This window comes from Polistes fuscatus, unplaced genomic scaffold, assembly GCF_010416935.1.
Source record: "Polistes fuscatus isolate 324 unplaced genomic scaffold, CU_Pfus_HIC Scaffold2, whole genome shotgun sequence".
In the NCBI taxonomy this organism is placed as follows: domain Eukaryota; kingdom Metazoa; phylum Arthropoda; class Insecta; order Hymenoptera; family Vespidae; genus Polistes; species Polistes fuscatus.
The window spans coordinates 17086711-17101538 of record NW_025113096.1 but is presented as its reverse complement, the minus strand read 5'-3'; the positions used below and the strand labels follow the sequence as shown (position 1 = coordinate 17101538).

Here is a 14828-nt window from a genome sequence, read left to right as displayed (position 1 = left end):
ATAGTTAATAGAACAAAAAGTCACTCCAGAACTTACAATTAAGCGCCAACCTTCAATTGTGTTTCGCCATATATAATTAAATCAGTAATTAAACGATATGAGTTGTGTATTCAGTATACAATGGACATCAATTTGAACAATTAATGTGAACAAACGCAGAAAAATTAATACATAAAAATACGCAAATAAATAATAGTTTGTTTAGAGTTTTATTTTTGGGAAAACGACTTTTATCTCACCCTGTATATACGCGCGTACAAATACAAACAAATAGACAAACAAAAAAAGAAAGAAAGAAAAGCATAAAAAAATAGATAAAACATTGAATGTCCGAGTCTGTGTCCATTAGCCTGCAGGTAACAGGTTGCCCTCGTATATGGCATGAATGAAATTAATGCAGATGCAGCAATATGTATCCTAGACTAACACAATCTTTTAATCATATGCATAGATACGTCTTATTCTGATATTACTGATATAGTGTGCAGAAATATTTAAGTAGACCTTTCAATTTTTTTCTTTTTTATTCTTCATTTTTTATTTATTATCTTTTTTATTCCGTTTCTTTCAACTTCCTTCTCACGTGAGATTAATAGTAATTCATGTCATGGCTTCACGTTAACTGCGATTTTGGACGAAAACTAATAATTATTAATATTATTATTATTATTATTATTTTTATCATCACCCCATTTTTACTACCACGTAAACCATAAAATTTGACGTGGGATGTATAGATTTGTACTTGTTTGTTTAATTTATTGTTAGGTAGCTGAAACATAATAAATGTTCACGAATCATGATGATGATAATGATATGTGAATAGAGAAAGAAGCAAAAGAAATAAAAAAAGAAAAGAAGAAAAAAGAAGAAAGAATACGAGAGAGAAAGAAAACTTTTAGATCAATCTTGACTGTTTAGCCTTTAGATTCTATTAGCGACGTAAGAATGATTAAAACATTATTTTGTTGATATATATATATATATTATAAACGATATTATTATTATTGATTATGAATCATGAATAATCTGTAAATATATGAGACCAATGCAGTTTCTAGCTTTTTACATGACCTTGATCGGATAGTACTCCGTGTGTCCTCAACATTCCCCGAAGCCGATCTAAACAGCCTTGATGAGAAACAGGTATATAAATAACTACGTTATATTTCCATTTAATCGGGGAAAATAAAAAAAGGAAAAAAATTATTTTTATACAGTAGAACGAGATTAAAAAAATGTCAATGAATAAATTAAAAGTAAGTATATTCTCAACACGACGCTTACTACCTTACTCTTAACACATAAAACGCCACTTAGAATTCCGTTGATCAACTATGGGCAACATTCTTTCGCTTTTTTGCGTCTGACAGATCATCCAACAAAACGTGTTAACAATTTCTAATTAACACGTTTCTAATGTTACATGTTTAAAAAAAAAGGGAACAGAGAGTACAAAAAGAAGACCAGGCTTCTCTTAAAATGTAAAATTCGGATTTTCAAATAATGGCGCGTTAGTGGCGCCATCTGTCAACGTTCGCGATTGGTTCAATGAAAAATTCCGCGAAGCCACCGAATGATATATAAAATATTACATACTCCGCATTGCGTCAAGGAAACTGTAAAAGAGAAAATTCGTTTAAAAAAGAGAAAGAACGTGTCGTTTGAATAATCTGCGATTAAAAAACTAAAACGGAGATTAACGAATATTTAGTAGGATTCGACTAAAAGAGGATTGCGTAAAAGGCGTTTTCAATGAAACGGAGAGAAATTCTAAGGTAAACTTTCTAGTGTAGGGTTTATGCTTTTCGAGAAGACTAGGGGTCACTAGCCTCTTTCACCCAGTAAGAGAAAGAAAGAAGGAGAAAGAAAGATCGTGGGTTGCTTTTTTTCGGTCGGTACGTTGACGTACTTACAACTTACTTATTCCTTTATACAATCGTGGCGTGTGACATTGACTCTGCCAGTCAGTCAGTCAGTCAGTCAGACAGACAATCTGTCAGACAACCAGTTGTACGTTATTCCTCTCGACTATTGTTATTAGATTATTCGTGCTTTTTACAGCTAAATAATACTCGTGATATAGATATTTTGACGTTTAATATTTAACCGTGTCTAATCGTGATTATTACAATTATTATCATATATCGATGAACAGTTCAAATATCAGCTCAATTTTGATTGACACCCGAAATCTAATCGCGATTTACACGTCAAATGCTTTTCAACATTTATTTTCTCGTATAAAATATTGTTTAACCCTTTCATGTAATCTACCTTTTCCTTTTAACCTCCCCCCCACCCCCTTCCACCCACCCATCTACCATCTCCTCCTTTTCCCCCCAATCTTTCTCTCCTACTCCGTTCTCTTTGTTCATTCTCTCTATCTTCGTCTCATTCAGAGAGACCAGTTTCATTGTTGTTGTTACTTTGTGATTGAATTAGCTTAAAAAGTGAGGTTATGTATATACGAGAATTCAGCACACGTCGTAGCGCGGTGATTTTCTTAACCGGCAAGAGAGAGAAAATGACGCAGATCTTTAATAAGTGTGCGCGAAGGATGGTGAAAATGAAGAGGATGTAATCCGTTAACGTAAATAAGAAGAAAAAAAGGAAATTTAGTTGCGATTGTAATAATTATTACGTTCCATTAATATCGGAGTATAACTATCTATCCTTTTGATGAAGTCGATAACTCGTTGAAAGAGAGAGAGAAAGAGAGAGAGAAAGACAATATGCTGTGGGATACGCGAAGAAGCCCATGGAATCTTGCATGTAAGTTTCTATAATGGAGTCGTAATTGCGTATATCTGAAATATGTTTTTTTATGTCGAAGCATCGTTCACATATAATTCTTGACTTTTAGACGATGACATTGATTTAGAGAAATATTGAAGGTTCTTATTTTGCTGAAGGCTTTTTTTAAATCATCTTTATTGATCATTCAATGCAAGCTTTGTTTTATTAAAACCTTGTGAACATTGACCATTGTATCATCGATATTTTATCGAACAAGTATGTATGTGCATGAACGAAATATTCTTAATTTAGTCGACAAAATTATTAGGTTATTAATTTTTTTTATAAAAGAGAAGGGGATTCATTATAGAGAGATTTTTTACTTTTTTTTTTTTAGTTCATCATTATGCGCACGCAAAGTTATTATTTTGTTCGTCGTTCGTCTCTTTCGGAATAAAAAGGCGTTATTTATGGCAACATATAATTCTAACCTTGCTTTTTTTTACTCGCGCGATAAAGTAGAAAACGATCGAGTCTGAATTATCGACAGGATTGAAGAAATTCTCTTTTTATATACGGACGTTATTGTTAATTATGTTTTTTTTTCAATTATTAGCAATTTATAATTACATCGTAATTGATTAGAAATTGTGTATTGTTACAGATTCAATATGATAAGTATCTATCAGTGAAGAAACGTAGCTGTTGACAGCTTATAGTTCCATAAAATGACCAAAGATGACTCTACAATAATAATACAAGTTATCTGGTACATTTATCAATGTACAGATTGTTTATACCACATTCGTGGAATATAATGTCATCTCAGATAGAGAAAAGAGTTTAAGTTTATTTACGTTAAAGATGGCAGAAACTGGTTCAGAGGATACTGCTAAGATTAAGAAAGTAGCAGTAGTAGCATCAGCAGAAGCAGAGGAAACTGTTAATGCGAATGTCATATGTTTAACGAATGAAGAAATAAAGTCTAAAGAAGAGGCAAAGGAAGAAGTTTTGCTTGTAGAAAAGGAGAAAGATAATAATGACAAATCTTCTAATTCCACAGACTCATTCCTTTCGCTTAAAAAATGCAACGAAGATGTTACCGTTAACAATTCCAAAGATAATTCTTGCCCATCTTGTTCTACCGATGAAAATACATTAAAGATTGACAATTCAACTAATGAAATTAATAATGTAAAAAAGGATGTCGAAGAAACCAAACAGAAAGAAAAGGTTCAAAAGAACAAGGATTCAGAAAATGATAACGGTAATGTAGTAATGATCTCGGAGGAAATTGAAAAATCAAATAAAGCAAAGACGGAAGCACATTCTACAAATGAGAAAGATATTATAGGCAGGGAACAACCTACGGGTCGTTTGGAATCCATAACGACTGGTATGAATGAAAAGAAGGTACTAGAACACCTAGAGATAAGGAAAGAAATTAATAAGGATAATATTAATATCGATGAAGAAACTTCACTAGAAGAAGGAAAGCAAGAGTTAAGAAAAGAATCTGTTGAACAGAAAAAGTTAATAAACAACGACGAACAATTGGAAGTTGGAATAGTTGGTCCACCAACAGCGGTTAGTGATTTGATAAACGAGGAGGAACTTCATGGAGAATCTGCTTTATCGGCGGAGGAAAAGATACAAGATCACGTCGCGGAATGGGTTGAAAAATCTGTCGCAACAGAAGTTTTGATTACCGGCGAAACTGAAGAAGAGGAAGAAAATGAAATTGCAAGTAATTGTCGACGAAGAAGAAGGAATCTTAGAGATAGGAGGAAAAGGAAAAAGGAAAACGAAGATCTTCCTGCTGTGTCTACCCGAAAGTCTCAAAAGATCGTCAGTAACATCATAAAACGGAGTATAAAATGGTAAGTAATTTTGGATCAATTAATTATATACATTTAATAAATATTGTTTAAATTTTCATTGAGAAATCGTAAATATTTTTGAAAAATTTTATAGAAAAAAAAGAAAAGTATCAGCTATTTTCGTTTTCATGCTAGTCAGTCAACAATATTTGAGATTTAACTTATCTACCGATAAAGCTCGGATAAGAGACGGTATTCAGAACCGTGCAATCAAACAGTAACGGCGAAGAAACAGGAAGGGGAAAACGCAAAAATCAAAGGGGAAGAAATATTGACCGTGAGACCAATCGAGCAAGCAAGTAAGCAAACAAATAAGCGGTTGTATTGATAACAGGATGATCATTTCTGTTATAAATCGTCTTTATTCCTATACCTGATTCTAAAAGAGATAAGGTTCATTTTTATTTTCTCTTCCGTTTCTATAATAGCTATCAACAATGAAGCTTTTATTTGAATCTTCGTAAATAATATCGGTACTTCCAAGTAGACTTTGGTGGAAAGCTCAAGTAACTATATAAAAAATTCTGCTTGCTTAATTTAAAGAAGTATAGTAAAGTAAAGAAGTAAAGAAGATAAATTTCATTCATTCGACATGAGTTTTTCTATAATCGTTCATACTTATTCGTTCGTTCCAATTGTCTATTTTCATTTGGTCCGATCAAGAATCTCGCAAATTATACCCGCATAAGAATAACGAGAGAGAGTGTGATCGTAAACGCGGCGGACATTTTATTTTTTCTATGACGGTACACTTCTCCTCGCCAGAGTTCTCCCCCACCACGTTGAACAATGTTCTCCTATGGTTCGTGTTTGCTGCTGGTTCCGATTTGCTGTTAGCTATGTATACCACTACTACTACTATGTCATTACATATACTCGTCGAAGCACACCACCATAAAGGATGATGTGCTTCTGGAGAAAGAAACACCCTCCTCGTGCATGGGGAATCGGAAAAGAGAAGAGGATAGTACGATAAAATAAGTATAGTCCAATGGGTAAAGATAGGACGAGTAAAGAAATAAAAAAGAAAGGGAGGGTAAATATTTCAACATTGTACCAAGAACGTGCATAGGATTTGTCAATAAATTTTGAAATAGTCTAGTATAATCTAAAGGTTCGAATGATATTTTCCGGCTGATCGATAAAAGGGAGAGAGAAAGAGAGGGATATATAAAAAGTTTGCGTTAGAGAAACATCAAAGACTCATAGATAACCATAGAGAGAAAAAGAGAGAGCGCTTGTGTCTACATCACAAAGTGAAATAGAATTCTCGAATAGGTACAAAGTACAAAGTACAAACGGATAAGGCAGATAAATTCGTGGAATTCTTAGACGCGCGTCACGCAAAGGCTATCCAGTTTCCATGGTCTCGGGCCAAGGCTGCTTCCACCCCGCAGCTTGATGAAAGTGGAGCGGAGGAGGGGCGTTAATCCCTGCGAACGGTACCATAGAAACGGTACCGGTGGGGTCGTTGCGTGCAGCTTGAGAGCTCTGCGCGCTCAGGAAGACCAACCACTCCGCTTTTTGGTACCAACTCTCTGTGTATCTATGGATGCGTGTGTACGTATATGCGTGTGTATGAATACGTGTGTATGCGTGGAACACGAACAAGAAGGGCGTAGCAAGACAACGATATAATCCAGGCCCAAGGTCCCCTCCAAGAAAAGGGGAAGACCTTCTTTGTACTGTTGGAGTCCCTCGAGCGAAGGTCCATGGCCAGATGTCGGCTGGCTGACGGTCCTTACATGCACACACGCATGCACACATACACACACACACACACACGCGTTACCGCCCTTTTTCTTCTTCTTCCTCTTCTTCTTCTTCTTCTTCTTCTTCTTCTCCTTCTTCTCCTTCTTCTCCTTCTTCTCCTTCTTCTCCTTCTTCTCCTTCTTCTCCTCCTCCTCCTTCTCCTATTTTTCCTCATCTACCTTGCCCCACACCTCCACCCTTTTCCTCCCTTCCTCTCTTACCCACAAACTACTGTGGAAAAATACGTATTTACGTGCACGAAACTTCGCTTGTGTATCGAGACTACAATTCTCCACCCTTTTCGAGTTTCCTTTCCTTTTTTTTATACGATGCGCTACCGTGTTTTTTACCTGATAATGGCTTACGTTTCAAGGCTCTTAGTTTTATATTTTAATCATCTACAAGTGGATCTAATGACGATGTAGGCTTTTTTTATTACTTTTGTTTTATAAGGATTTATTTCTATCTTATTTCTTCTTTTAATATAATTTATTTCTTTATTATTCCGATTAGGTTTTTTCTTCTACAATTATTTTTAATTAATATAAATAATGTAAGTAATAAGAATTTCTTAGTAACTTGGCAGTTCTTGGTTTACGGATGTGATTCTCTTTGCAAAATATTTAGAAGGGACTGCGAAATAAAAATACGCATCCATTATTTGACCTGAGGAGCCTTCTTCTTCATACCTGAAAAGATCCGAACTCACGTAGCGTTTTCCAGGTTGTTTGTGTGTGTAGGAAACGAGGTCGGATCACGAATTCGATGCGTCACCTTTCAGTTGCTCTGCTGCTTTTACGTTAGTTAAAGAAATCTATTTTGAAATTAGTTGTTAATCTACAAAGACAGAGAGAGAGAGAGAGAGAGAGAGAGGGAGAGTGGGAGAGAACTGCAGGATTCAATTTCTCATAATAGCTCATCTATCTTCGTCTTTGTCTTTCTTTCAGGATATCACACACACACGCGCGCGCGCGCGCGCGTACGTTCTTCTTTCGTCACTCGGTTAAATTAATAATTAATATCGTTCCCAAAAAGAAACTACGGTGTCTTTCTATCCACAAATAAATATTCTTAGAATCTCGCAAATGTTATTTGCCGTTGTCCAATCATTGAACGAAAGACGAAAAAGTTGCATCGAAAATTGGAGAAAGGAAGAGTAGCAACAATCCTGCTCGAACGACCTCAATTCTGACTTCATTTGGCCGATCGAAGGTTAAGAACGTGTTATATAAAATTGTTGGGAACGACGATTATTGTCGTTCGTCCAAGTTTTATTCATTTCTGTTGTAGCATTGATAGCATATGTTTCTTTAGGATTTTAATACTTTCCTAGTTCGTTAGAATTCTTTAGAACGATTGTAACAAAAACATCTGACTGAAAGCAACAGAGCAGAAAAAAATACCTCTGAACAAAGTTCGTTTTGAATGGAAAAATAAAGCAATTCGAAGGGAAGATAAATCGTATACCCCTAGCTGATGGTGGTATCCGTGTATTGTCATGGTCGCCATCATCATCATCATCATCATCATCACGACCATCGTGAAAGAGAGAGAGAGAGAGAGAGAGAGAGAAAGAGAGAAAAAGAGAGAGAGGAGACTCAAAGGACAAAGAATCTCTCTTTAATGGCTGCCAAATCCATACATGCATACATTTCGAAGAAGCTGACGTTTCCTTTTAGGCTTTCATCTTCGGTATCCTGGTAACGCAAGAGTGACGTCATCACGTGATCCAGGTCTCAGCCGGTTACCATCCGTTACCATCGTGCGCACCACCACCACCACCACCACCACCACCATCACCACCACCACTACCACTACCAACTAGTAGTAATACCCACCACTCTCTTTCTCTGGAACGAACGAACGAGCGAACAAGCCTTCATGCCTTCTAACCCTCTATGTGTATCTCTGCCACCCTCTCTGACGATCCCCTTTCGCAATTCCACCGCCCTCCAACCGGACTCTGACCCCTCTTGCGCCATCACGTTCGCTGCTATAACGAGAGGAAGAAAGAGCAGGTTTCCGACGCGAAACAAGTCGATGGAATAACTATGAGACCAGAGAGAAAGAGGATGGATGATCTCTCGGAAATATCCAACTGTGTTTCTACATGTATGTATGTATGTGTGTGTTGTGTGTTTTCTAGGACGAATCAAACGATAATGTTAGCTAATTCGAGAAAATTAATAACCTAGTAATATCGATTGTTAAATAACAAAAACGAATATTCCAAGAACATCCTTCGAGATATTGATCATCTTCGTATAAATAGTGAACGAAATCTTGGAAACGTCTGCGATACCACACACGAAGAAAAGAAAGGTCCAAATCGAAATTAGAAATGCGACATGGGAATACTGCCATTTGATCCATACGTGTACGATACTAAAATTAGATATCCCGAGGACAAATAACGCGTGTATTTAGTCTGGAATTGAGTTCAATTAAATATATATATGTATGTGTGTGTGTATGTGTTGGAGGTAACAGGTAAAAAAGTAAAAACATTAGTTTTTTTCTTATTCTCACGTACTTGCTATATCTTATCGTAGTTAGTTACTCAAAAGACTAGCGTACTAACAATAAGAAGAAGAGAGTAAAAGAAAGAATGATTCTTTGGAGAACAATAGACGAGAGAGAGAGAAAGAGAGAAAAATAGACAATAGTGAAGCGTATAAGAGTTGGCAGGTTTTGGCAGGCCACAGCAGGCAGCGCAGGCAAAGAGAATATGGCTTGAACTTCGGTTCGGATGGCGGGTATTGATCCTAGCGAACCTAGCAGCGGGGTGGTCGGGACCCCACCTCAAGGATGAAGGGTGTCTCCCCTTCTCTCTGCCCTCTCTCTTTCAGCCAACCCGAGAGGGAGAAAGAGAGAGAAGGAAAGAGAGATGACGAGATGATACAAACCGAGAGGGAAAGATAGACATAAAAAAAGTGAGTGAGTGAGATAAAGAGAAAGGAAGAGGAGGGAAGGAGGAGGAGGAGGAGGAAGAAGAAGAAGAAGAAGAAGAAGCACGTGAGCACAGGGTGGTTGTCCCTCAAGAGAGAAAGAGGTAGAGACAGAGAGGGTGAACTACCTAGCACTTCGTGTACCGCAGATACCATCTCTTGATTGCTGCAACAAATGTTTGAAATATCCAAACAGCGACGACTTTTCTTCCGACTAGAAACACACCAGAGAACAATGAGAAGAAGGGACCAAACGAAAAGCTACGGCTAAAGTGGAATATTCAAGGTCATAGAAATAGAGGGAAAGAATAGAGGAAAAGAGAACCAGGTAAAATAAATCTGGATTCCTGGTAGAAGCAGGTAAAAGATTCTGAAAATAAGAAACTATTCTTTCAATGAGAAATCTTTTGTATTTCATTGTCCTTGGGCCGAAGAATAGAAGCTTTGAAGTATTGGTACCCGTGAAGACCAACAATTTAGAAGTATCCCTGGGCTCGATAAATAATAATACAAAAGTTTTGAAAGAAATTATTATTGCCAAAATTTCAATGGTACCAAATAACATAAATTCTTCAAGATTACATTTCTTTTCGTTCGTAGCATACATATTCTTCGTTCTTGGAGGAAAAAAAGGGTCGTGGTACCGTCACAATCTTTTCCCTTTTTTTTTCTTTTATTCCTATTTTTTTTTTAATTCTTTTATCCGTCACCGATCGGTGTCAGAGTTTACTCTGTGAGGTATTGGAGCCGATAATCGAGAGCGTGACGTCATATGTTTTCTCGACACACCAACAGTCCAACATGACTCACCGACCGTGTAACTAACTTCCTGCGTTGCCCTCGAATAGATAACGCTCGAAGGAACTTTGAGTTGTGGTTCGTGCGTACATATGAAAATACTTTTGCCAAGACATTATAAGTAAGTTTTTAGATAAATAAGATAGAAAAATAGATAAGAAGAAAAAATTCTTACATATTTATCGATGTGATTTGAATAGAATTCGTTAAGAAAGGTAAAGATTTTCCAAAGGTGAAAGGAAATACTCAAATGAACTGGAGGGAGTTTGGAAAGGTGATGGTGTGAGTAATAGAGAGAGAGAAAGAGAGAGAGAGAGAGCTTTCGATGAGTGAAATGGGCTTGGGTCGCAGCTGCGCATCCTCCGTCGTATGTTCTCCAGTGGTCGGCAGTGGTCGGACGGTCGGTTGGATGGTTGCAAGTATACCGGCACCAATTTGAAGAAAGAAAGAGAGTGAGAAAGACAAAGAAAGAAAAAGAGAGAAATAGAGAGAGAGAGAGACGGCAGCACGGCTTATTTCTCTTCTACGCCAGCTGTGGGAGAAAACGGCCATACAAACTGCCTGCCACGACGACGACGACGAATATAGGAGAAGAAGTAGAAGAGAAAGAGGCACGGATCGAGGGGAAACCGTAAGAGGGAGCGAGTGAGGGAGAGAAAGAGAGAGAAAAAGGATAGACAGAGACAGAAGCAGTGCTTCGTCGTCGTCGTCGTCGTTGTCGTCGTCGACGACGGCTGGTGCCGAGAGACGGAGGGACGAGAGACCACCGGAAATCGGTCTGTCCTTATTTGAGTGGCCACGTGAACCATGCCGAACGAGATCAGACTCCGCGCTGCTGTTGATACTGCTTCTGCAGCTACTGCTACTGCTTCTGCTTCTGCGACTACTTATTGCTGGTGTGCTGTACCATGCCGTGCCGTGCTACGGCAGCTTCTCAACTCTTCATGGTCTTCTACTCTTCTTCGCCTCCTTGAGACCCACGCGAGCGAAAGATGAGGCTTCTCGACCAAGCCTCTGGCACACACTACCTACGCGACAAAAACTCTTTCCTTTTTTCTCTCTTTCTCTCTCTCTCTCTCTTTCACTCTTATTGGAGAGCCTTCCACAAGAGACGATACTACTACCCTACGTTTTGGGACGAAAGATGACGGACACGATGACTATGGTGGACAATGTGTTCATGCTCGCTTTCGTGATAAGAATATCTTTCATCCTACTCTCGCTTTTTTTTCTTCTCTCTCTCTCTTTTTCTTTCTCTCTCTCGTTTTTTCTCTGTCCCATTCTATTTATCAGTTTATATGACTCTTTGTGCAGACGATGCAATTTTCTTTGCCCCACTCTATCATCTAGCATCGTCACTACCTCGCCGCTCTTCAAGCCTTATAATACTTACATGCATCAATTTCTTCCTCAAACACGTAGATATTTATTTTTGTTCATTATTCTATTAACGAACAAATAATTGAAAGCATTACGCGAAATATCGATCGTAGTATAACTATTAAATGCTATTCAATAAATTGGAAAAACTTTTAAAAGATCGTTCTACAATAGCCACCGTTTATACTTACTTATATTTGCGCATACATATATATATATTTCACTTTGTTAACGATGAAATATTCGTTCATTGTCAATGAAGCAATAGAAATCACGTAGAGGGCAACGCGATACCAGACTACTAATCCCCAATGGTTCGTAGAAGAACGTTTATTATCTACTGCGCGTGCTTTCTTTATCAAACCAAAATGGCTGCCGTGGTGAACCGAGAGTCGTTCCATTTTACTCTACTTACTTTGGCTCGTCTGTCCTTGACGATTTCCAGTACTAAGCTGTTATCGACTATGTCGATCTAGATACTGCGTAATCTAGATTTTTATTTAATTAACGATACTTAAGTATTGCGCTTGAGGTTCTTGGTATCACTTAGATAGGCGACGTCGTTAAACGATATAATATTCTCAAGACCTTACTAGTCTCGAATCTTTGTTTCAACAAAGATCGAAGTACAATTGCATTCCTTTATGACTTAAAATTATACTTGCTGTTCTTTTTCTTTCTTTAGATAGAAGTAATTTTCTAGATACAAATTAATTTTAATACCAATAATCTAGCGACACTATTTCGATCTGAAAACCATCGATGGAAATAGGTGAAAAGAAAAGAAAAGAAGAGAAAGTAAGGGAGCATTGGTGCCTAATTCTTTCAGCAACAATCGACCTTGGCTTCATCGTTTTGCTCTCCTTCCCCCTCTCTCTCTCTCATTCTTTCCCTTTTTTCCCCTCCACTTTTTACCCTCTCTCTGTCTCGGGTCCGAACATCGGCATCCCTCAACAAGATATCTCCGATTCATACGGGTCCTAGATGGCATCTAATTATCTCTTCGATCGTTAAACGCCATCTTGTCGAGTGTGTGTGAAGCGTGCGTGCGTCGTGGGGTTAAAGAAGGAACGAACGAACGAAGAAGTGGACGGACGAAAGCTTTGTGCTTGTGGAAGATCGAGTCGAAGAACGAAAGCAAAAGAAAGAAAAAGGGAGAGTATGTTCGATACACGCGTTGCGTTGGGGTGGATGAAACGGAAGACGTGTAACTCGATGCTTTGTAGGAATAAGAGGAAAAAAGAGGGAGATAGATAGAGGTGGAACGTAGAAGACAGGTCGACATCGACGAAGACTACGAAGACTACGACGATGACGACGACAACGACGCATAAGAGGGCTAGTTGGCTGATTTGGTTGGCTTGGTTGGTTGGCTTGGATGGTTGGCTGGCTGGCTGGCTGGCGAACCCCTGAAGGAACGTAGTAACGCGCGTAGCGGTAGCGGTAGCGGTGACCTCCCTCTTTTTCCCTGTCTCTCTTGTTCGTGGCAACCCCGCGGCCCCTTCTGGCGCGTCCCCGTCATCCCTGCCGCCGCGACGGGCTTTGGAGCACGATCATTGGTTCGTCGGTTTCAACGCAGACACGAGGAGGCACACGCAGCTGCCACCGGCTGGCTCTCTCGTTCCACCGCCGGACCCGATCGCCGCCCGGCTAGTAGTAGTGAGTCCGGAGGAGTAGCACCGTGCGTACGGTGCGCCAGTTCGCGCGCGTTAATCAAACGGCATCGACTACGCGTCGATCTTATTTATAATTGTTATATCCGTTGTTACCATCTTCTACTTCTACACATCTCTTCGTTTGGTATATTTTTCAAATCGTCAATGTCCTTTTCTCTAATTCTTCTCTTACGTTTACACCCCCTCCCTTTCATCCGTACCTTCCTGTCTCATTTCGCCATCTCGTCGATCCGTACAGACAGTTTTCTCTTGTGTTTAACTTCAACGTTGTCGTCGTCAGAACATCAACCGACGACGACGATGACGACTCATGACAACGATGACGACGACAACGACGCGACGACGACGACGACGACGAGGTAGAAAAAAGTACACGAAGCGACACCTTCCGTCGACGGTGTGGACTCTACTCTGTGGTAGCACGTGTCGTGTGAGAAACGCGCTACATATATACATTTGCCATTGCATATATATATATGTATATATATAGATGTGTCGTGTCGCGTGTAGTAACGTATTATAATCATGCTTATTCCGGCTTCTGTTTCTCCTTCTTCTTCTTCTTCTTCTTGAAGCATTATTTATTTTCATATCGAATTCGTACGAATCGACAGTTTGCTTCTTCTTAGTGTTTAAAAGTTCTTCAATTTTGAAGAACAACGATTGCTACCACAAATAAGCAAAAGAGAAAAGAGAGGGTAGAGAAAATAGAAAAGATAGAAAAGATAAAGAAGATAGAGAAGATAAAGAAAGTAAAGAAAGTAAAGAGAGTTCCAAACTCTCGTTTTTTAATATACTGACTCCTCTGTGTGTGTGTGTGTGTGTGTGTGTGTCTCTCTCTCTCTGTCCCTTTTCTCTTCTTCTTCTTTCCTCACCATCAGCGTCATCCTCTTTGCGTTGTGGCGCGCGTGTTCTCTCTCTCGCTCTCTCTCTTTCTCTTTCTATCTATCTATCTTTCACACTCGGTATCTCCCTCGATCCAGCGCCCCTTCTCCGACCTTCTCCTTCTCCGTTAGTCTCTAGCCGCAGTTCGCAGGGCGTCGCACACAGGGCGGTACCGAGACCCTTTCGACCTGTCGTGGTCAACTAAATAGCACAGTTCCTTCTCAGTCGTTCGTCGTTATTGTCATAAATATCCTATTCGTTCGGGTTAACCAGTTTCGTTTGTCATCTTTTTAGACAGAAGTCTCTCAAGTTGCTCTTACCGAAGTTTCTTCATAACGTTAACGGAATTTATTTAAATTTTATCCAAATTCGTTTTCTTCGACTATTGTTGTCCTTCATTTTTTCTTTTGTTCAAATTTGTTCTATGGTGTTCAACACGTGCGCCCAATCACGTTTTTCTTTGTTATATGCATATATACTACTATGATCAGTAAATAAGGTGGTTACTTATTTAAAAAAAAAAAAAAACCTCAGAAATATTTATTTATTAATCCAAATAAATTTTTTTTTGCTTCTAAATAATCTCCATCTCTCGGTGTAAAATACACTTATTCCAACGGTTTTTCCAGTCTTCGAAATAATTTTTATATTGGCTCAAAGAGGCCTCCGCGAGATCATTTCTTTAATCGAGGGAACAGGAAAAAGTCGCACGGTGTGGCCATATCTTGCGAATGTGGTGCAAATCTAAATCTTTCCGCAAAATTAATTGA

General features: G+C 38.7%; 1 protein-coding gene across 7 annotated transcripts in view; it reads left to right on the top strand.

Annotated features, from left to right (window-relative positions):
• Window positions 1–2443: 2443 nt before the first annotated feature.
• Window positions 2444–14828, top strand: part of LOC122516742 (protein kinase C-binding protein 1-like) — a 28600-nt gene continuing 16215 nt past the window's right edge. Inside the window, exons 1-3 of one of the 7 annotated variants that reach the window (XM_043634810.1) lie at window positions 2444–2775; window positions 2867–3015; window positions 3404–4619. In XM_043634810.1, the coding sequence (XP_043490745.1) occupies window positions 3604–4619 (1016 nt within the window). In that variant the 5' untranslated portion in view covers window positions 2444–2775; window positions 2867–3015; window positions 3404–3603. Of the gene's footprint in view, window positions 2776–2866; window positions 3016–3403; window positions 4620–4713; window positions 4919–12927; window positions 13298–14070; window positions 14558–14828 lie in introns of those variants that run through there. The other 6 variants (XM_043634809.1, XM_043634812.1, XM_043634813.1 and 3 more) reach the window with 6 other exon arrangements.